The sequence below is a fragment of the Scyliorhinus torazame genome, chromosome 2 (genome assembly GCF_047496885.1).
Source record: "Scyliorhinus torazame isolate Kashiwa2021f chromosome 2, sScyTor2.1, whole genome shotgun sequence".
Taxonomy (NCBI): Eukaryota; Metazoa; Chordata; class Chondrichthyes; order Carcharhiniformes; family Scyliorhinidae; genus Scyliorhinus; species Scyliorhinus torazame.
This window is the reverse complement of record NC_092708.1, coordinates 198,310,282-198,325,939: the sequence shown is the minus strand read 5'-3', so window position 1 is coordinate 198,325,939 and position 15,658 is coordinate 198,310,282. Positions and strand designations below refer to the sequence as shown.

The window sequence follows — 15,658 nt, the reverse complement described above, 5'->3', positions numbered from 1 at the left end:
ACTCAATGCCCCGGCCAATGAAGGCAAGCATGCCGTATGCCTTCTTGACTACCTTCTCCACCTGTGTTGCCCCTTTCAGTGACCTGTGGACCTGTACTCCTAGATCTCTTTGACTTTCAATACTCTTGAGGGTTCTACCATTCACTGTATATTCCCTACCTGCATTAGACCTTCCAAAATGCATTACCTCACATTTGTCCAGATTAAACTCCATCTGCCATCTCTCCGCCCAAGTCTCCAAACAATCTAAATCCTGCTGTATCCTCTGACAGTCCTCATCGCTATCCGCAATTCCACCAACCTTTGTGTCGTCTGCAAACTTACTAATCAGACCAGTTACATTTTCCTCCAAATCATTTATATATACTACAAACAGCAAAGGTCCCAGCACTGATCCCTGTGGAACACCACTGGTCACAGCCCTCCAATTAGAAAAGCATCCTTCCATTGCTACTCTCTGCCTTCTATGACCTAGCCAGTTCTGTATCCTCCTTGCCAGCTCACCCCTGATCCCGTGTGACTTCACCTTTTGTACTAGTCTACCATGAGGGACCTTGTCAAATGCCTTACTGAAGTCCATATAGACAACATCCACTGCCCTACCTGCATCAATCATCTTAGTGACCTCCTCGAAAAACTCTATCAAGTTAGTGAGACACGACCTCCCCTTCACAAAACCATGCTGCCTCTCACTAATACGTCCATTTGCTTTCAAATGGGAGTCGATCCTGTCTCGAAGAATTCTCTCCAGTAATTTCCCTACCACTGAAGTAAGGCTCACCGGCTTGTAGTTCCCTGGATTATCCTTGCTACCCTTCTTAAACAGAGGAACAACGTTGGCTATTCTCCAGTCCTCTGGGACATCACCTGAAGACAGTGAGGATCCAAAGATTTCTGTCAAGGCCTCAGCAATTTCCTCTCCAGCCTCCTTCAGTATTCTGGGGTAGATCCCATCAGGCAGATATTCTGGCCTTTGCTTCCCTGGTTGCCCGGAGACGGATACGTTTGCTTGGAGGGACTCAAAGCCCCCAAAGTCGGGGACCTGGCTAACTGACATGGCGAGCTTTCTCGGCCTAGTGAAGATTAAATTCGCCTTGAGAGGGTCACTGTTAGCGTTCGCCTGGAGGTGGCAACCATTCATCGACTTCTTCGCAGAGAATTAATCGTCAGCAGGGGTGGAGGGTGGGGGGGGGGGGGGAGGGTGGGAGGGGGGCTTAGAGTAGTGTAGAATAGGGGGTCAATTAGGCAGTTCTTGGTGGGATGGGAGTCGGTGATTGCACTATGTTTCGTGTTCTTTGTACATTGTTTTTATACTGTTGTTGTTTGTAATGCGAAAAATACCTCATTAAAATTGTTTATTCAAAAAAAGAAGTACCAAAACCTCTCGATATATTGGTCCCAGTCTTCGGCACCCCCCCGGTCAAACGGATCGAGTTTAACTGTCGTTGGCACGGTTTCTCATTCATTTTTTTTACCTGCCGACCTCGACTTTTCCACTCCTTGGAAATTTCGATGCAATCCCTTCCACGACGAATTTCAAAAGTTGTGATCATTGTCCAATTTACTCTTGTAGTAAATGTAATAACATGAGGTATCACTGAGCAGGCTTCTTATATCACAAAGAGGTTTAATGGAAACAACAATGAGGTTCAACCTTATGCTACTGGGGTATATCATACCCCATACTAGTTCAGCAGGGGATTGGGAACCTGAATTGTAGCTCCAGTAGACAGGAGGTTGAGAGTAGTGAGGTCATGAGTAAGGTTTCAAAGTTGCAGGAGTGTACCGGCAGGCAGGAACGTGGTTTAAAGTGTGTCTTCTTCAATACCAGGAGCATCCGGAATAAGGTGGGTGAACTTGCGGCATGGGTTGGTACCTGGGACTTCGATGTTGTGGCCATTTCAGAGACATGGATAGAGCAGGGACAGGAATGGTTGTTGCAGGTGCCGGGGTTTAGATATTTCAGTAAGCTCAAGCTCAGGGAAGATGGTAAAAGAGGGGGAGGGGTGGCATTGTTAGTCAAGGACAGTATTACGGTGGCAGAAAGGACATTTGATGAGGACTCGTCTACTGAGGTAGTATGGGCTAAGGTTAGAAACAGGAAAGGAGAGGTCACCCTGTTAGGGGTTTTTTACAGGCCTCCGAAAAGTTCCAGAGATGAAGAGGAAAGGATTGCAAAGATGATTCTGGATAGGAGCAAAAGCAACAAGGTAGTTGTTATGGGGGACTTTAACTTTCCAAATATTGACTGGAAAAGCTATAGTTCGAGTAATTTAGATGGGTACGTTTTTGTCCAATGTGTGCAGGAGGGTTTCCTGACACAGTATGTAGATAGGCCAATGTGAGGCGAGGCCATATTGGATTTGGTACTGGGTAATGAACCAGGACAGGTGTTAGATTTGGAGGTAGGTGAGCACTTTAGTGACAGTGACCACAATTCAATTACGTTTACTTTAGTGATGGAAAGGGATAGGTATATACCGCAGGGCAAGAGTTATATCTGAGGGAAAGGCAATTATGATCCGATGAGGCAAGACTTAGGATGCATCGGATGGAGAGGAAAACTGCAAGGGATGGGCACAATGGAAATGTGGAGCATGTTCAAGGAACAGCTACTGCGTGTCCTTGATAAGTATGTACCAGTCAGGCAGGGAGGAAGTGGTCGAGTGAGGGAACCATGGTTTACTAAAGCAGTCGATACACTTGTCAAGAGGAAGAAGGAGGCTTATGTAAAGATGAGACATGAAGGTTCAGTACGGGTGCTCGAGAGTTACAAGTTAGCTAGGAAGGACCTAAAGAGAGAGCTAAGAAGAGCCAGGAGGGGACATGAGAAGTCTTTGGCAGGTAGGATCAAGGATAACCCTAAAGCTTTCTATAGCTATGTCAGGAAAAAAGAATGACTAGGGTAAGAGTAGGGTCAGTCAAGGACAGTAGTGGGAAGTTGTGCGTGGAGTCCGAAGAGATAGGAGAGGTACTAAATGAATATTTTTCGTCAGTATTCACACAGGAAAAAGACAATGTTGCCGAGGAGAATACTGAGATTTAGGCTACTAGACTAGAAGGGCTTGAGGTTCATAAGGAGGAGGTGTTAGCAATTCAGGAAAGTGTGAAAATAGATAAGTCCCCTGGGCCGGATGGGATTTATCCTAGGATTCTCTGGGAAGCTAGGGAGGAGATCGCTGAGCCTTTGGCTTTGATCTTTAAGTCATCTTTGTCTACAGGAATAGTGCCAGAAGACTGGAGGATAGCAAATGTTGTCCGCTTGTTCAAGAAGGGGAGTAGAGACAACCCCGGTAACTATAGACCAGTGAGCCTTACTTCTGTTGTGGGCAAAGTCTTGGAAAGGTTTATAAGAGATAGGATGTATAATCATCTGGAAAGGAATAATTTGATTAGAGATAGTCAACACGGTTTTGAGAAAGGTAGGTCGTACCTAACAAACCTTATTGAGTTCTTTGAGAGGTGACCAAACGGGTGGATGTGGGTAAAGCAGTTGATGGGTGTATATGGATTTTAGTAAAGTGTTTGATAAGGTTCCCCACGGTAGGCTACTGCAGAAAATACAAAGGCATGGGATTCAGGGTGATTTAGCAGTTTGGATCAGAAATTGGCTAGCTGAAAGAAGACAAAGGGTGGTGGTTGATGGGAAATGTTCAGACTGGAGTCCAGTTACTAGTGGTGTACCACAAGGATCTGTTTTGGGGCCACTGCTGTTTGTCATTTTTATAAATGACCTGGAGGAGGGCGTAGAAGGATGGGTGAGTAAATTTGCAGATGACACTAAAGTCGGTGGAGTTGTGGACAGTGCGGAAGGATGTTAAAAGTTACAGAGGGACATAGATAAGCTGCAGCGCTGGGCTGAGAGGTGGAAAATGGAGTTTAATGCAGAAAAGTGTGAGGTGATTCATTTTGGAAGGAATAACAGGAAGACAGAGTGCTGGGCTAATGGTAAGATTCTTGGCAGTGTGGATGAGCAGAGAGATCTCGGTGTCCATGTACATTGATCCCTGAAAGTTGCCACCCAGGTTGAGAGGGTTGTTAAGAAGGCGTATGGTGTGTTAGCTTTTATTGGTAGAGGGATTGAGTTTCGGAGCCATGAGGTCATGTTGCAGCTGTACAAAACTCTGGTGCGGCCGCATTTGGAGTATTGCGTGCAATTCTGGTCGCCGCATTATAGGAAGGATGTGGAAGCAATGGAAAGGGTGCAGAGGAGATTTACCAGGATGTTGCCTGGTCTGGAGGGAAGATCTTATGAGGGAAGGCTGAGGGACTTGATGCTGTTAGAGAGAAGAAGTTTAAGAGGTGACTTAATTGAGGCATACAAGATGATCAGAGGATTAGATAGGGTGGACAGTGAGAGCCTTTTACCTTGGATGATAATGTCTAGCACGAGGGGACATAGCTTTAAATTGAGGGGAGATAGATATAGGACAGATGTCAGAGGTAAGTTCTTTACTCAGAGAGTAGTAAGGGCATGGAATGCCCTGCCTGCAACAGTAGTGGACTCGCCAACACTAAGGGCATTCAAATGGTCATTGGATAGACATATGGATGATAAGGGAATAGTGTAGATGGGCTTTAGTGTGGTTTCACAGGTCAGCGCAACATCGAGGGCGAAGGGCCTGTACTGGGCTGTAATGTTCTATGTTCTATCATACAGGTCTTTGCTCCTTGACTCCTGGATCTGCACTGCCCGGGCCCCTTCACCCAGGGCCTATTGCTTTCCTCCCATTGGTTTGGGTATGCTCGCTCCAGCACGATCGACCCTGAGCGGACCACATGGCCCCCAAAAGATCACCCCTTACAGCGGTCGCCGACCACAAAATTAAAGAAAAATAATCAATTAATGTACTCAAGTTTGTTTTCATTAATGAGCAAGAAAAACAAATATGGAAATTTCTCAGGATTCTGACATCTCCTTTCTCTAGTAAATTATTTAACCATAACTATTTTACTTTAGTTTAACAGTAGAATACAGACTTACAGGAACTGGGTGACTGACTGTTAGAAAGCTGGTGGTCATTTCCTCAACCTCAGTGCTTTGGAGAAACATATTACCTTCCCACAAGCTCGCGGGCAAGTTTGGACTTGTCTTGGACGATTCAAATATAGGATAAGAATACTGCAACATATGAAGAATCAAATCATGAGTCTCACATTCAGATAACTCTGTACGCACACACATCTCCCAATGTCTCCAGAACTCCCCATCACCATGGTAACTCAGTGGGTAGCACTGTTGTTTCACAGCTCCAGGGTCCCAGTTTCGATTCCCGGTTTGGGTCACTGTCTGTGCGGAGTCTGCATGTTCTCTCGTGTCTGTGTGGGTTTCCTCCGTGTGTTCGGGTTTCCTCCCACAGTCTTGAAAGACGTCTTATTAGGTGAATTGGACATTCTGAATTCTCTCTCTGTGTACCCGAACAGGCGCCAAACTGTGACGACTAGGGGATTTTCACAGTAACTTCATTGCAGTGTTAATGTAAGCCAACTGTGACAATAAAGATTATTATTATCAGCATCAGTGTCATCCTATTGACAGGAAACCAACACAGAGGCAACTCTCACTTGCTAAACCACGGTTGCCAGGGCAACTATTAGATGGTAAATCTATACCCGATGTCACCTTGATAACTTTTCTCCAGGTCTTTTCATGATCCCAACAAACACAAGGTTCACTTGGTGAGACTCCATCCTTCTACAATTACCTCAGATTGTTCACTGTTATCTCACTGATATGGACCAGGAACAGCTGACTGTGTACGAGAGACAACACTGACTGCCAGGAAGAACTGTCAAACTCAGCACTTTGCAAACCTTCCAATTCACTGCACTCAATGGATTTGTTAATAAATTATTTTTTACATAATGTGGGCATTTGTTGCCCATACCTAATTGCCCTAGAGAAGGTGATGCTGACCTGCCTTCTTGAACCGCTGCAGTCCACATGCTGTAGGTACACCCACAGTGCTGTTAGTGAGGGGTTTTGTATGAGCGGCGGTGAAGGAACAGCTTTCCACATGTTTCCAAGTCAGGATAGTGAGTAACTTGGTGGGGAACCTCCAGGTGGTGATGTTCCCAGGTATCTATTGCCCCTGTCCTTCTAGATGGTAGTGGTCGTGGGTTTGGAAGGTGCTACCTAAGGAGCCTTGGTGAGTTCCTTCTAGCCAGTGTCCGTGGGAGGTGCCTCAATTTATATTTGGAGCTTTTCCTTGTAAAGTTTAAACATACTCTGTACATTCCACCTCACTGCAGCCCTTTACGTGATCTGTGCTCATTACAACACCTTGAATCTCTTTTTAATTCTGAAAGAGATTTTTTTCACAGAATTACCATGAGGTAATAATGGATAAGGAAAGTTCCTGGTTTAATTTGGAGTTAAGATTTAGTGAAGGGTTGTTCTAAAGTCTATTAGCCTATGATTATTTGCTCCATTGCTTACTCTCTTTTTAAAGAATGGTACTATGTTAGCTATCCTCCGGTCTTCTGGCACCACATCTGTGGTCAGAGGTTAGAAAATGATGGTCAGTGCATCTACTATTCTTCTCTTGTTTCCCTTAACAGCCTGGGATACATTTCGTCTGGGCCTGGGGAATTGCCCACTTTCAACAATGTTAAAATTTCTCTCTCGCTGTGCTATTGTAATCTAATACTTCACTCTCCTCTCTGGTAAACAATGTCTGTATCATTCTCTTTTGTACAAACAGACACAAAATTCAGAACCATATTAATGTCTTCTATCTCCACAGTTGCCCTCCTCACTCTTCATGGACCCCATTCTTTCTTCAGTTACCCTCGTGCTCTTTTTCTATAAAAACCTTTCCTTGATTTGACTTGTCAATATTTTCTCACATCCTCTCTTTGTTTTCCTAACTTTTTTAAACATCTTCTCCCCTAGATTTTCTGCATTGAGCATTTTCAGCATTGAGCGTCAGGATCGGTCATAAGCTTCACCTTCTTCCCTTTTGTTTCTCCTCTAAGTTCCCTGACATCCAGGGGACACTGGATTTGTCAGTCCCACACTTCTTTCTTTCAGGGAACATATTTGTCCTGAACCTTCACTACCTCGTCCTTGAATCTCTCCCACTGATCTGACACTGGTTTCCCTCCCAAATAGCTGATTTCAGTCAACTTTAGTTTATTTAATTAGTTTTTTTCCCAGTTGAGAACATCTATTCCTGGTCTATCTTTCTGTTTCTCCAAAACTACCCTAAATCTAACTGTGATAATTGCACCAAAGAGCACACTAACTGATAACCTTTCACTTGTCCAACTTCATTCCCTTCTAATAAATCCAGAATCACACCCTCTCTTGTTGGGTTTGTTACATACTGACTACAAGAAGGTTTTCCTGAATGCATTTTCATAGTTTTGCTCCCTTTGTGCCTTTCACACTCATTCTATCCCAGTTAATTTGAGGTAGTTGAAATCATAGAATCATAGAATTTACAGAGCAGAAGGAGGCCATTCGGCACATCGGGTCTGCACCGGCCCTTTGAAAGAGTATCCTACTTAAGCACACACCTCCACCCTAACTCCGTAACCCAGTAACCCCACCTAACCTTTTTGGACACTAAGAGCAATTTAGCATGGCAAATCCACCTAACCTGCACATCTTTGGACTGTGGGAGGAAACCGCAGCACCCGGAGGAAACCCACGCAGACATGGGGAGAACATGCAGACTCCGCACAGACAATCACCCAAGACGGGAGTCGAACCTGGGACTCTGGAGCTGTGAAGCAACTGTGCTAACCACTGTGCTACCGTGCCGCCCAAATACTCCACTACTACTGACTTTTGACAAACCGTTGTGTTCAGGATACTTTTCGCAAAGTTAACCCTGTAGTTACCAGGGGCATAGAAAGACTTCAAGTAAATGGATCCTCTTGTTAATATAGTGTGAAACAGATATATCTCTGTGTGATATTGAATTTTTCCAGTGAGATGTTGTTCGTGTGAATATTCACATTCATCATTTCTATAGAAATTCAGCAAGTTAAACCTAAATTTCTTCACCACCACTACAGACGCGCAGTTTACGAATGGGCTTCACACTTACCATACTTGGCATGCTTTGGGAGATCTTTTCGATATACAATTCTTCTGCCTTTCTGTTTTGTTCCAGCTTGTCCTGTTCAGAGTCCGGCGATGTCGCCTCTGGAGAAGGAAGCTGCAATAAGAAGCATCAAATGATGAGGCTCAAACGCAGGTACAAATCTTCACCCTTACCTCTAGGACTGTCCCTGGAACTTCCTGGTGTTATCTTCTGAAATTCTACCTTCTTAGTAGAAATCAAACAGAGGGAGTTCTCACTCGCAACACCTGACATGCTGGGATACCCACTACCCACTGCTCCTACCCTTATACCCTTTCTCTGAGTTTTTCAGAAAGCATGGGGTTAATGTGGTGAGACCGCGTCCTTCTACGATTTTCTCAGACTGTTCATTGTCATCCCAGTTGCCAGTGTGCGAGGTGGAGCACTCAGAATCCACACTTTATGAACCTTTCAGCTCACTTCATGCAATAGAGTCTGCTCAAGTGTCACTGAAAGGTGCCCCAAGAATTAGGCTGGAATTAAGTCAGGGTGGCGAGTGCGCCAATGATGGGCCTGACAGCCAGGATCAATTTTGCTTCAGCTGTTGGTGGGCACCCAGCCAAACGTTTGGCCCATTTGGCATCCAGTCCCTTTAAAAGACTAGAGCTGGCTCCATGTGCTCCTGTCCAATCAGGTGGCCTCACAGCTCTCAGTCTCAGCAGTGTCACCAATTGTGGTGGTCACTGCTGGGACTGCACCAGTTGAGAGACCCAGCGATGGACATTGTCCTTGCAAGAGAGGAGGGGGATCTGGGGCTGTCAGGGTCAGTCAGGTAGGCCCCGGCCTGAGGGGGTGTTGGTAAGGATGGGGTCCGTGTGGGCTGCCAGTACCTCTGGGGTGGGGGAGGGAGGACCTTCCTGCGATCTATAGAACGTCTGATTAGGAAGTTCCTCACGCTACTGAAGCCATGGGGAAGCTGCCAGGGTTCACCAGCTGGTCTCCAGACACAGTGGAGGGGCCGCATGCAGATGATAAAATGCCATGGGGAACCCTCCCTCCCTGATAAAATGCCATGGGGAACGGAACCCTCCCCCCCCCTCCCGCTCCAGCTTCAGCCTCACCTTTGTAGAGAGCTTGTAAAATCCAGCCCTTGGAATGCAGTCTTTCCTTGGAGAGTTTAAGCACACTCTGTACATTCCACCCTCATTCTAACACTTTACTGCTGTACTGGGGATACTGGATAACAGACCTGTGTTCATTATAGGACTTTCAATCTATTTTTAATTCTGATAGAGGGAGTTTTACACTGAACTACAGAGGGGTACTAATCGGTAAGGAGTTCTTGGTTTAACTCACAGTGAAGGATTGTTCCTGAGTTTTAATTTCTGGAATTTTCTCTCACTTTAGAGAATTAATCATTCAGGGTATTCCATCTGGTTCCTCACCAATCCAAGGAAAGAGGAATAATTTTCATTTGTATTGAATCTTTCAGAGCCTCTGGATGTCCCAAAGTACTTCCCAGCTGGAGAAACTTTATGAAATTTAACCACTGCTGCAATGGAGTAAACACAGCAGCCGATTTCTACACAGTAACATTCCACAATTGGCAATGTGTGAGAGGACCAGTGATTATAGTTAAGGGATAAAGGCACCCTGAAAAATAACCACATTCATGTTTTTAATTGCAGTTCAGCAATAACTGTCCAACCATCAGTACTTGAATTTCAGTTTCTAGAGCATAATGCAGTTCTCCATTTAAGAGTTGGCTCCACACTTACAGAGCTGGCATTGCTCACATTAGGGCAATGGCTTGGGTCACTGACTGTGCGGAGTCTGCACGTCCTCCCCGTGTCTGCGTGGGTTTCCTCCGGGTGCTCCGGTTTCCTCCCACAATCCAAAGATGTGCAGGTTAGGTGAATTGGCCAATGATAAATTGCCCTTAATGTCCAAATTGCCCTTGGTGTTGGGTGAAGGTGTTGAGTTTGGGTAGGGTGCTCTTTCCAAGAGCCGGTGCAGACTCAAAGGGCCGAATGGCCTCCTTCTGCACTGTAAATTCAATGATAATCTATGATTAATCTAGGACAAAGGTTTGGCACAACATCGTGGGCCGAAGGGCCTGTTCTGTGCTGTATTTTCTATGTTCTATGTTCTATGTAGGGGTTGTCACTCACTTCTGGTGGCAGTACAGCTTCTGGAGGTTTGCTCTGCATGTCAACGTCCGTTCTCGAGGTGTCTTCCAATGTTACAGGTGTTTGAAGCTGGCCAATGTGAGAAAGATCAGAATAATAACAACAGGAAGAATCAAATGATGAGTCAGAAACACAGGTAAACACAGATAAATCTTTAAAAGCACCCAGGCACTCTAGCATTGACTCGGAGACTTTTCCTTTCACACTTTAATATCGCTTCCCTTTAACTGAAGCATGGAGTCTCCCCCACCATGGCGGCAGGGCCCGTGATCATGTCTGTTCCAGTTCCACACTTCTGCAATCATCCTTTCTTCTTCCAACCAGAAACAAAATACGGGTTTGTCTTGTTATTTACTCTTTCATGGGATGAGGTGATATCTGACAAACCAGCATTTGCTGTCTACCCCTAATTATCCTTGAAGCAAGTGGCTTTCCTGGGCCATTTCAGAGGGCAGTTAAGAGTCAACCACATTGGTGGATCAGGATTAACTAGCAGCACCAGTTTGGTGTCCACATATTTCCATTTTACGTGAGGGGGGAAGGGAGTTCGAAAACCCGGGGGGGCGGGGGGTGGGGTGGTTGCTGAAAGGGAGTGGGGGGGGGGAAGATAAAGATCGGGGCGGCCAGACAAAAAGCCGCCTCAATCGGCGATGAGCCTTTCCTGCTGGTGACCTTCATCTCGCCAGCAGGAAATCCCTCTGAGTGCGGCCTCAGTCCAGAGAGGCCAAAGAAAACTAGTGAAGTGCTGTTGAATAGTGAGATGTTTTCCTGCACTCCGGCCACTGAGAAACACCCCGCGAAGCCCGCCCGAAACCGGAATTGAAATCTTTCAGGTGAATTGTGTCCTGTCGATCAGTTAGCGGAACACTGGTGGTAGCAAAGACGTTACAATGTTTGTTTAAAGGTGTAATAAAACTGGTAGAAACTGAGAATTTAAGAGCAAGGTTAGCCCTATCCCGGGCACCGTATCGTCTGCTCCTGGTAGCTCAAAGGTGCGAGAGGCCTTTACCAGGTGTGCTCTGTCTGGCCGATAGAAGTGCTGTTTCCACTCCGCGCAGACCTAGCAGTCCCTGGTCACGGTCCTGATCTCCTCGATGGAGTAAGGCAGGTTGCGAGCCTTGATGAAGTGAAAAAAACGGGTGACCCCTGGGTGACAGAGGTCATTGTGGAGGGCCCGGAGTCGGTCTACTTGTGCGCTGGCACATGTACTGCGGGATAGGGCATCTGGGGGCTCATTGAGCTTCCCAGGTCGATACAAGATATCATAGCTGTAGGTGGAGAGCTCAATCCTCCACCTCAGTGTCTTGGCATTCTTGATCTTGCCCCGCTGTGTGTTATTGAACATGAAGGCAACCGACCGTTGGTCAGTGAGGAGAGTGAATCGCCTGCCGGCCAGGTAATGCCTCCAATGTCGCACAGCTTCTACAATGGCTTGGGCTTCCTTTTCGACGGAGGAGTGTCGAATTTCGGGGGCATGGAGGGTATGGGAGAAAAAAGCCATCGGCCGGCCTAGTTGAGGGTAGCGGCCAGAGCAAAGTCCGACGCATCGCTCTCCACTTGGAATGGGATGGACTCATCCACCGCGTGCATCACGGCTTTGGCAATATCTGCCTTGATGCGATTGAAGGCCAGTCGGACCTCAGTCGTCAGGGGAAAAATGGTGGATTTGATAAGTGGGCGGGCCTTGTCCGCATAATTGGGGACCCACTGAGCATAGCCCGAGAAGAATCCCAGGCATTTCTTCAGGGCCTTGGGGCAGTGGGGGAGGGGGAGTTCCATGAGGGGGCGCATGCAGTCGGGGTCGGGCCCTAGGACTCCGTGTTCCACGACGTAGCCAAGGATGGCTAGGCGGGTTGTGCGGAAAACACATTTTTCTTTATTGTAGGTGAGATTCAGGAGTTTAGTGGTGTGGAGGAAGTGCCGGAGGTTTTCGTCATGGTCCTGCTGGTCATGGCCGCAGATAGTGACATTGTCTAAGTACGGGAAAGTGGCTCGCATCCCGTACTGGTCAACCATTCGGTCCATTTCTCTTTGGAAGACCGACACCCCATTGGTGACGCTGAAGGGGACCCTGAGGAAGTGGTACAGGCAGCCATCTGCCTCGAAGGCAGTGCATTGGTGGTCCTCTGGGTGGATAGGGAGCTGGTGGTACGCGGACTTCAAGTCAACTGTGGAGAAGTCTCGATACTGCACAATTTGGTTAACCATATCAGATATGCGGGGGAGGGGGTACGCATCGAGCTGCGTGTACCGGGTGATGGTCTGACTGTAATCGATGACCATCCGGTGCTTCTCCCCAGTCTTGACGACCACCACTTGGGCTCTCCAGGAGCTGGTGCCAGCCTCAATGATCCCCTCTCGCAGGAGTCGCTGGACCTCCGACCAATAAAGGCCCTATCCCGGGCACCGTATCGTCTGCTCCTGGTAGCGACGGGCTTACAGTCCAGGGTGAGATTTGCGAAGAGCGAGGGTGGGTCGACCTTAAGGGTCGCGAGGCTACAGACGGTGAGGGGGGGCAGGGGTCCACCGAACTTTGAAGTAATGCTTTGGAGGTGGCACTGGAAGTCGAGTCCCAGTAATAGGCCAGTGCAGAGATGGGGCAGGACATAGAGTTTGAAGTTAGCGTACTCTACGCCTTGTACAGTAAGGGTCGCGACACAGTATCCCCGGATTTCTACTGCATGGGATCCGGAAGCCAGGGAGATTTTCTGGGTCGCGGATACGATTGGGAGGGAGCAGCGCCTTACCGTATCTGGATGAACGAAGCTGTCTGTGCTCCCGGAGTCGGAAAGACAGGCCGTCTCGTGCCCGTTGATCCGGCAATCATCGTAGACTTTGCGAGGTGGTGCGGCCGGGACTGGTCAAGCGTGATGGAGGCGAGCTTAGGAAGGCAGTCAGTAGGCCGGTCGGAGGTAGCGGCGGCCAGCGTACGGTCAGGTGAGCCTGGCTCCCGGGAGGCACTGGAGTGGTCCCAAGATGGCGGCCCCCATGATTCGCGCGTGGCAGGAGGCATCGGCAATGGTGTCCAAGATGGCGGCCCCTGTGGGTCACGCGTGGCGGTTGGAGGATGTATTAAAGATGGCGACCCCCATGGGTCGCACGTAGCTACCGAAATATGGTGGGTGGGGCAGCAGCTGGGGGCTACTCCGACAGGCAGCAGGCAGCGCTGCTGGGCCTAGACGTTTTAGGGGGAGATCGGGCCTGTCAGGCTTTTGCAAAGTGGCCCTTCTCCCCACAGCCGTTGCAAGTTGCATTCCGTGCAGGGCAGCGTTGTGTGGGGTGGCTGCCCTGGCCGCAAAAGTAGCACCTCGGGCCTCTGGCGTTGGTGGGCCGCTGCGCGGCACAGGCTTTCGTTGCACCTGGGTCGGATGATGGCTGCGCCCACGAGGGTGCCGCGCAGTTGGATTTGTAGGCCTCCATGTTCTGGGAGGCCACCTCCAGCGAGTTGGAGAGTTGCACTGTCTCTGGGAGGCCGAGTGTACCCCCTTCTAGTAATCGCTGGTGGATATAATTTGATTTCATGCCCGCGACATAAGTGTCCCTGATCAGCAGCTCCGCGTGCTGGGTAGCCGATATTGCCCGACAATCACAGTTCCAGCAGAGTACACGCAAAACACGCAGGAATTCTACAAGTGATTCCCCAGGGCGTTGCCGTCTCGTGGCAAGGAGGTGTCCAGCATACACCGCGTTAACGGACTTCACGTATTGTCCCTTCAGCAGCATTATTGCCTCTGCATATGAGGGGGTGTCCCTGATGAGAAGAAAGACTTTTGGGCTCACCCATTCGTGGAGGATCTGCTTCTTCTGGAGGTCTGTGATGTCTTCGGTGGAGGATGCAAGGTACACTTCGAAACAGCTTAGCCAGTGCTCAAAGGTTTCTATAGCGTCGGCTGCCTGTGGGTCCAGCTCCAGACGATCAGTCTTGAGTGATGAGTTCATTGTAAAGTTTAGTGTATTAAATTGATGTGTTTTCAATAAGCATACGACGAGTGATGAATGTAACGAGGCTTTAATACACTAAACAGCTAGCCTCCTGGCCTCTGGTCCCGAACTGGGGCGGAGGCGGAGACTAGCCACCTTTATACATGAGCCCGAGGGGAGAGCCACAGGCGGAGTCAGCTGGGACGAGCCCAGGCATGTAACAACACAATGCAACACAGTGGTTTACCACAACACTTATCAATATCAGTTTCATCCTGTAAGCGCTTTACACCCATTGTTCTGAAACTGACCGATGGGAGGAGCCAACCAATTTGTGTCATGATATTCAAACACACACATCATGATAGACACACCAACAGACAAATCAGAACACACAACACCACAACCAATCACAGAATGATATAAAAGCACAAACACGGCACCTGGTGGTCAGTATTAGCTGGAGACGAGGACCAGGACAGACCTGCTACACGACACACTCAGACACAAGGGTTTAATCCTATCAGTTTGCATACTTTATTATTTCCCCCCTTTCTATCTTAAATTATTTAACATGATTAATGTTCTTTAGTTTAACATGACAGTACTTACAGGAACTGGGTGGCTGTGTGTTAGGTAGCTGATGCTTAATTCCTGAGCATTGGTGCCAAGTGGAAACTTGCCATCTTCCTCCCTCAGTATTGAGGAGAAGTCAGAACCATTTTTGGATGAGTCAATTGTAGGATAAGAATACTGCAAAATGAAGAATCAAATGATGAGTCTCACATTCGGATAACTCTGCACGCACACACATCTCCCAATGTCTCCAGAAGCTCTCCATCAGTGTCACTGACAGGAAACAAACACAGGGGTAACTTTCATTTGCTAAACTAGGGTTGCCAGGGCAACTATTAAATGGGAAATCTTTACCCGATGTAACCTGATGCCTTTTCTCAAAATATTTTAGCCAACCCAGCAATCACAGGGTTTGTTTGGTGAGACTCCATCCTTCTACAATTACCTCAGATTGTTCACTTTTATCTCACCGATATGGACCAGGAACAGCTGACTGTGTAGGAGAGACAACACTGACTGCCAGGAAGAACTGTCAAACTCAGCACTTTGCAAACCTTCCAATTCACTGCACTCAATGGATTCTGATAGCCGGTGTCGTGTTACCTGCGTGGTCGATAACACGTGTTACTTAATCCTTGGCTGATGGTGAGGTCCTCTGAATCTTGTTGAAGAAGACTCAAACTCGTCCAGTATCAACAAAGGTTTATTAAGTAACTATAACTATTAATGCGTGAGTTCTTTACCTTAACATGGGAACTAGGAATTGGATAACAAGATTTAACAATTGTAACTAAATGTAACTCCACTAACTATCTATGTGATTCTGATGTTTCCCTGTTCACAGCACACCCGAGAGAGACAGAGACCCCGTGTGGCTGCCCTTTATACTCTGTTGGTCCAGCCTTCTGGTGATCATGTGGTGCTGCTATCTACCTATTA

General features: G+C 47.6%; 1 protein-coding gene across 4 annotated transcripts in view; it reads right to left on the bottom strand.

The window, feature by feature from the left end:
• LOC140394997 (uncharacterized) overlaps positions 1-15,658 on the bottom strand; it is a 403,426-nt gene that overhangs the window by 268,182 nt on the left and 119,586 nt on the right. For all 4 annotated transcript variants that reach the window (XM_072482288.1, XM_072482301.1, XM_072482311.1 and 1 more), the window contains 4 exons: positions 14,756-14,896; positions 10,205-10,291; positions 8,058-8,168; positions 4,985-5,122 (listed from right to left, as the gene is read on the bottom strand). In XM_072482288.1, the coding sequence (XP_072338389.1) occupies positions 4,985-5,122; positions 8,058-8,168; positions 10,205-10,291; positions 14,756-14,896 (477 nt within the window). The remainder of the gene's footprint in view (positions 1-4,984; positions 5,123-8,057; positions 8,169-10,204; positions 10,292-14,755; positions 14,897-15,658) is intronic.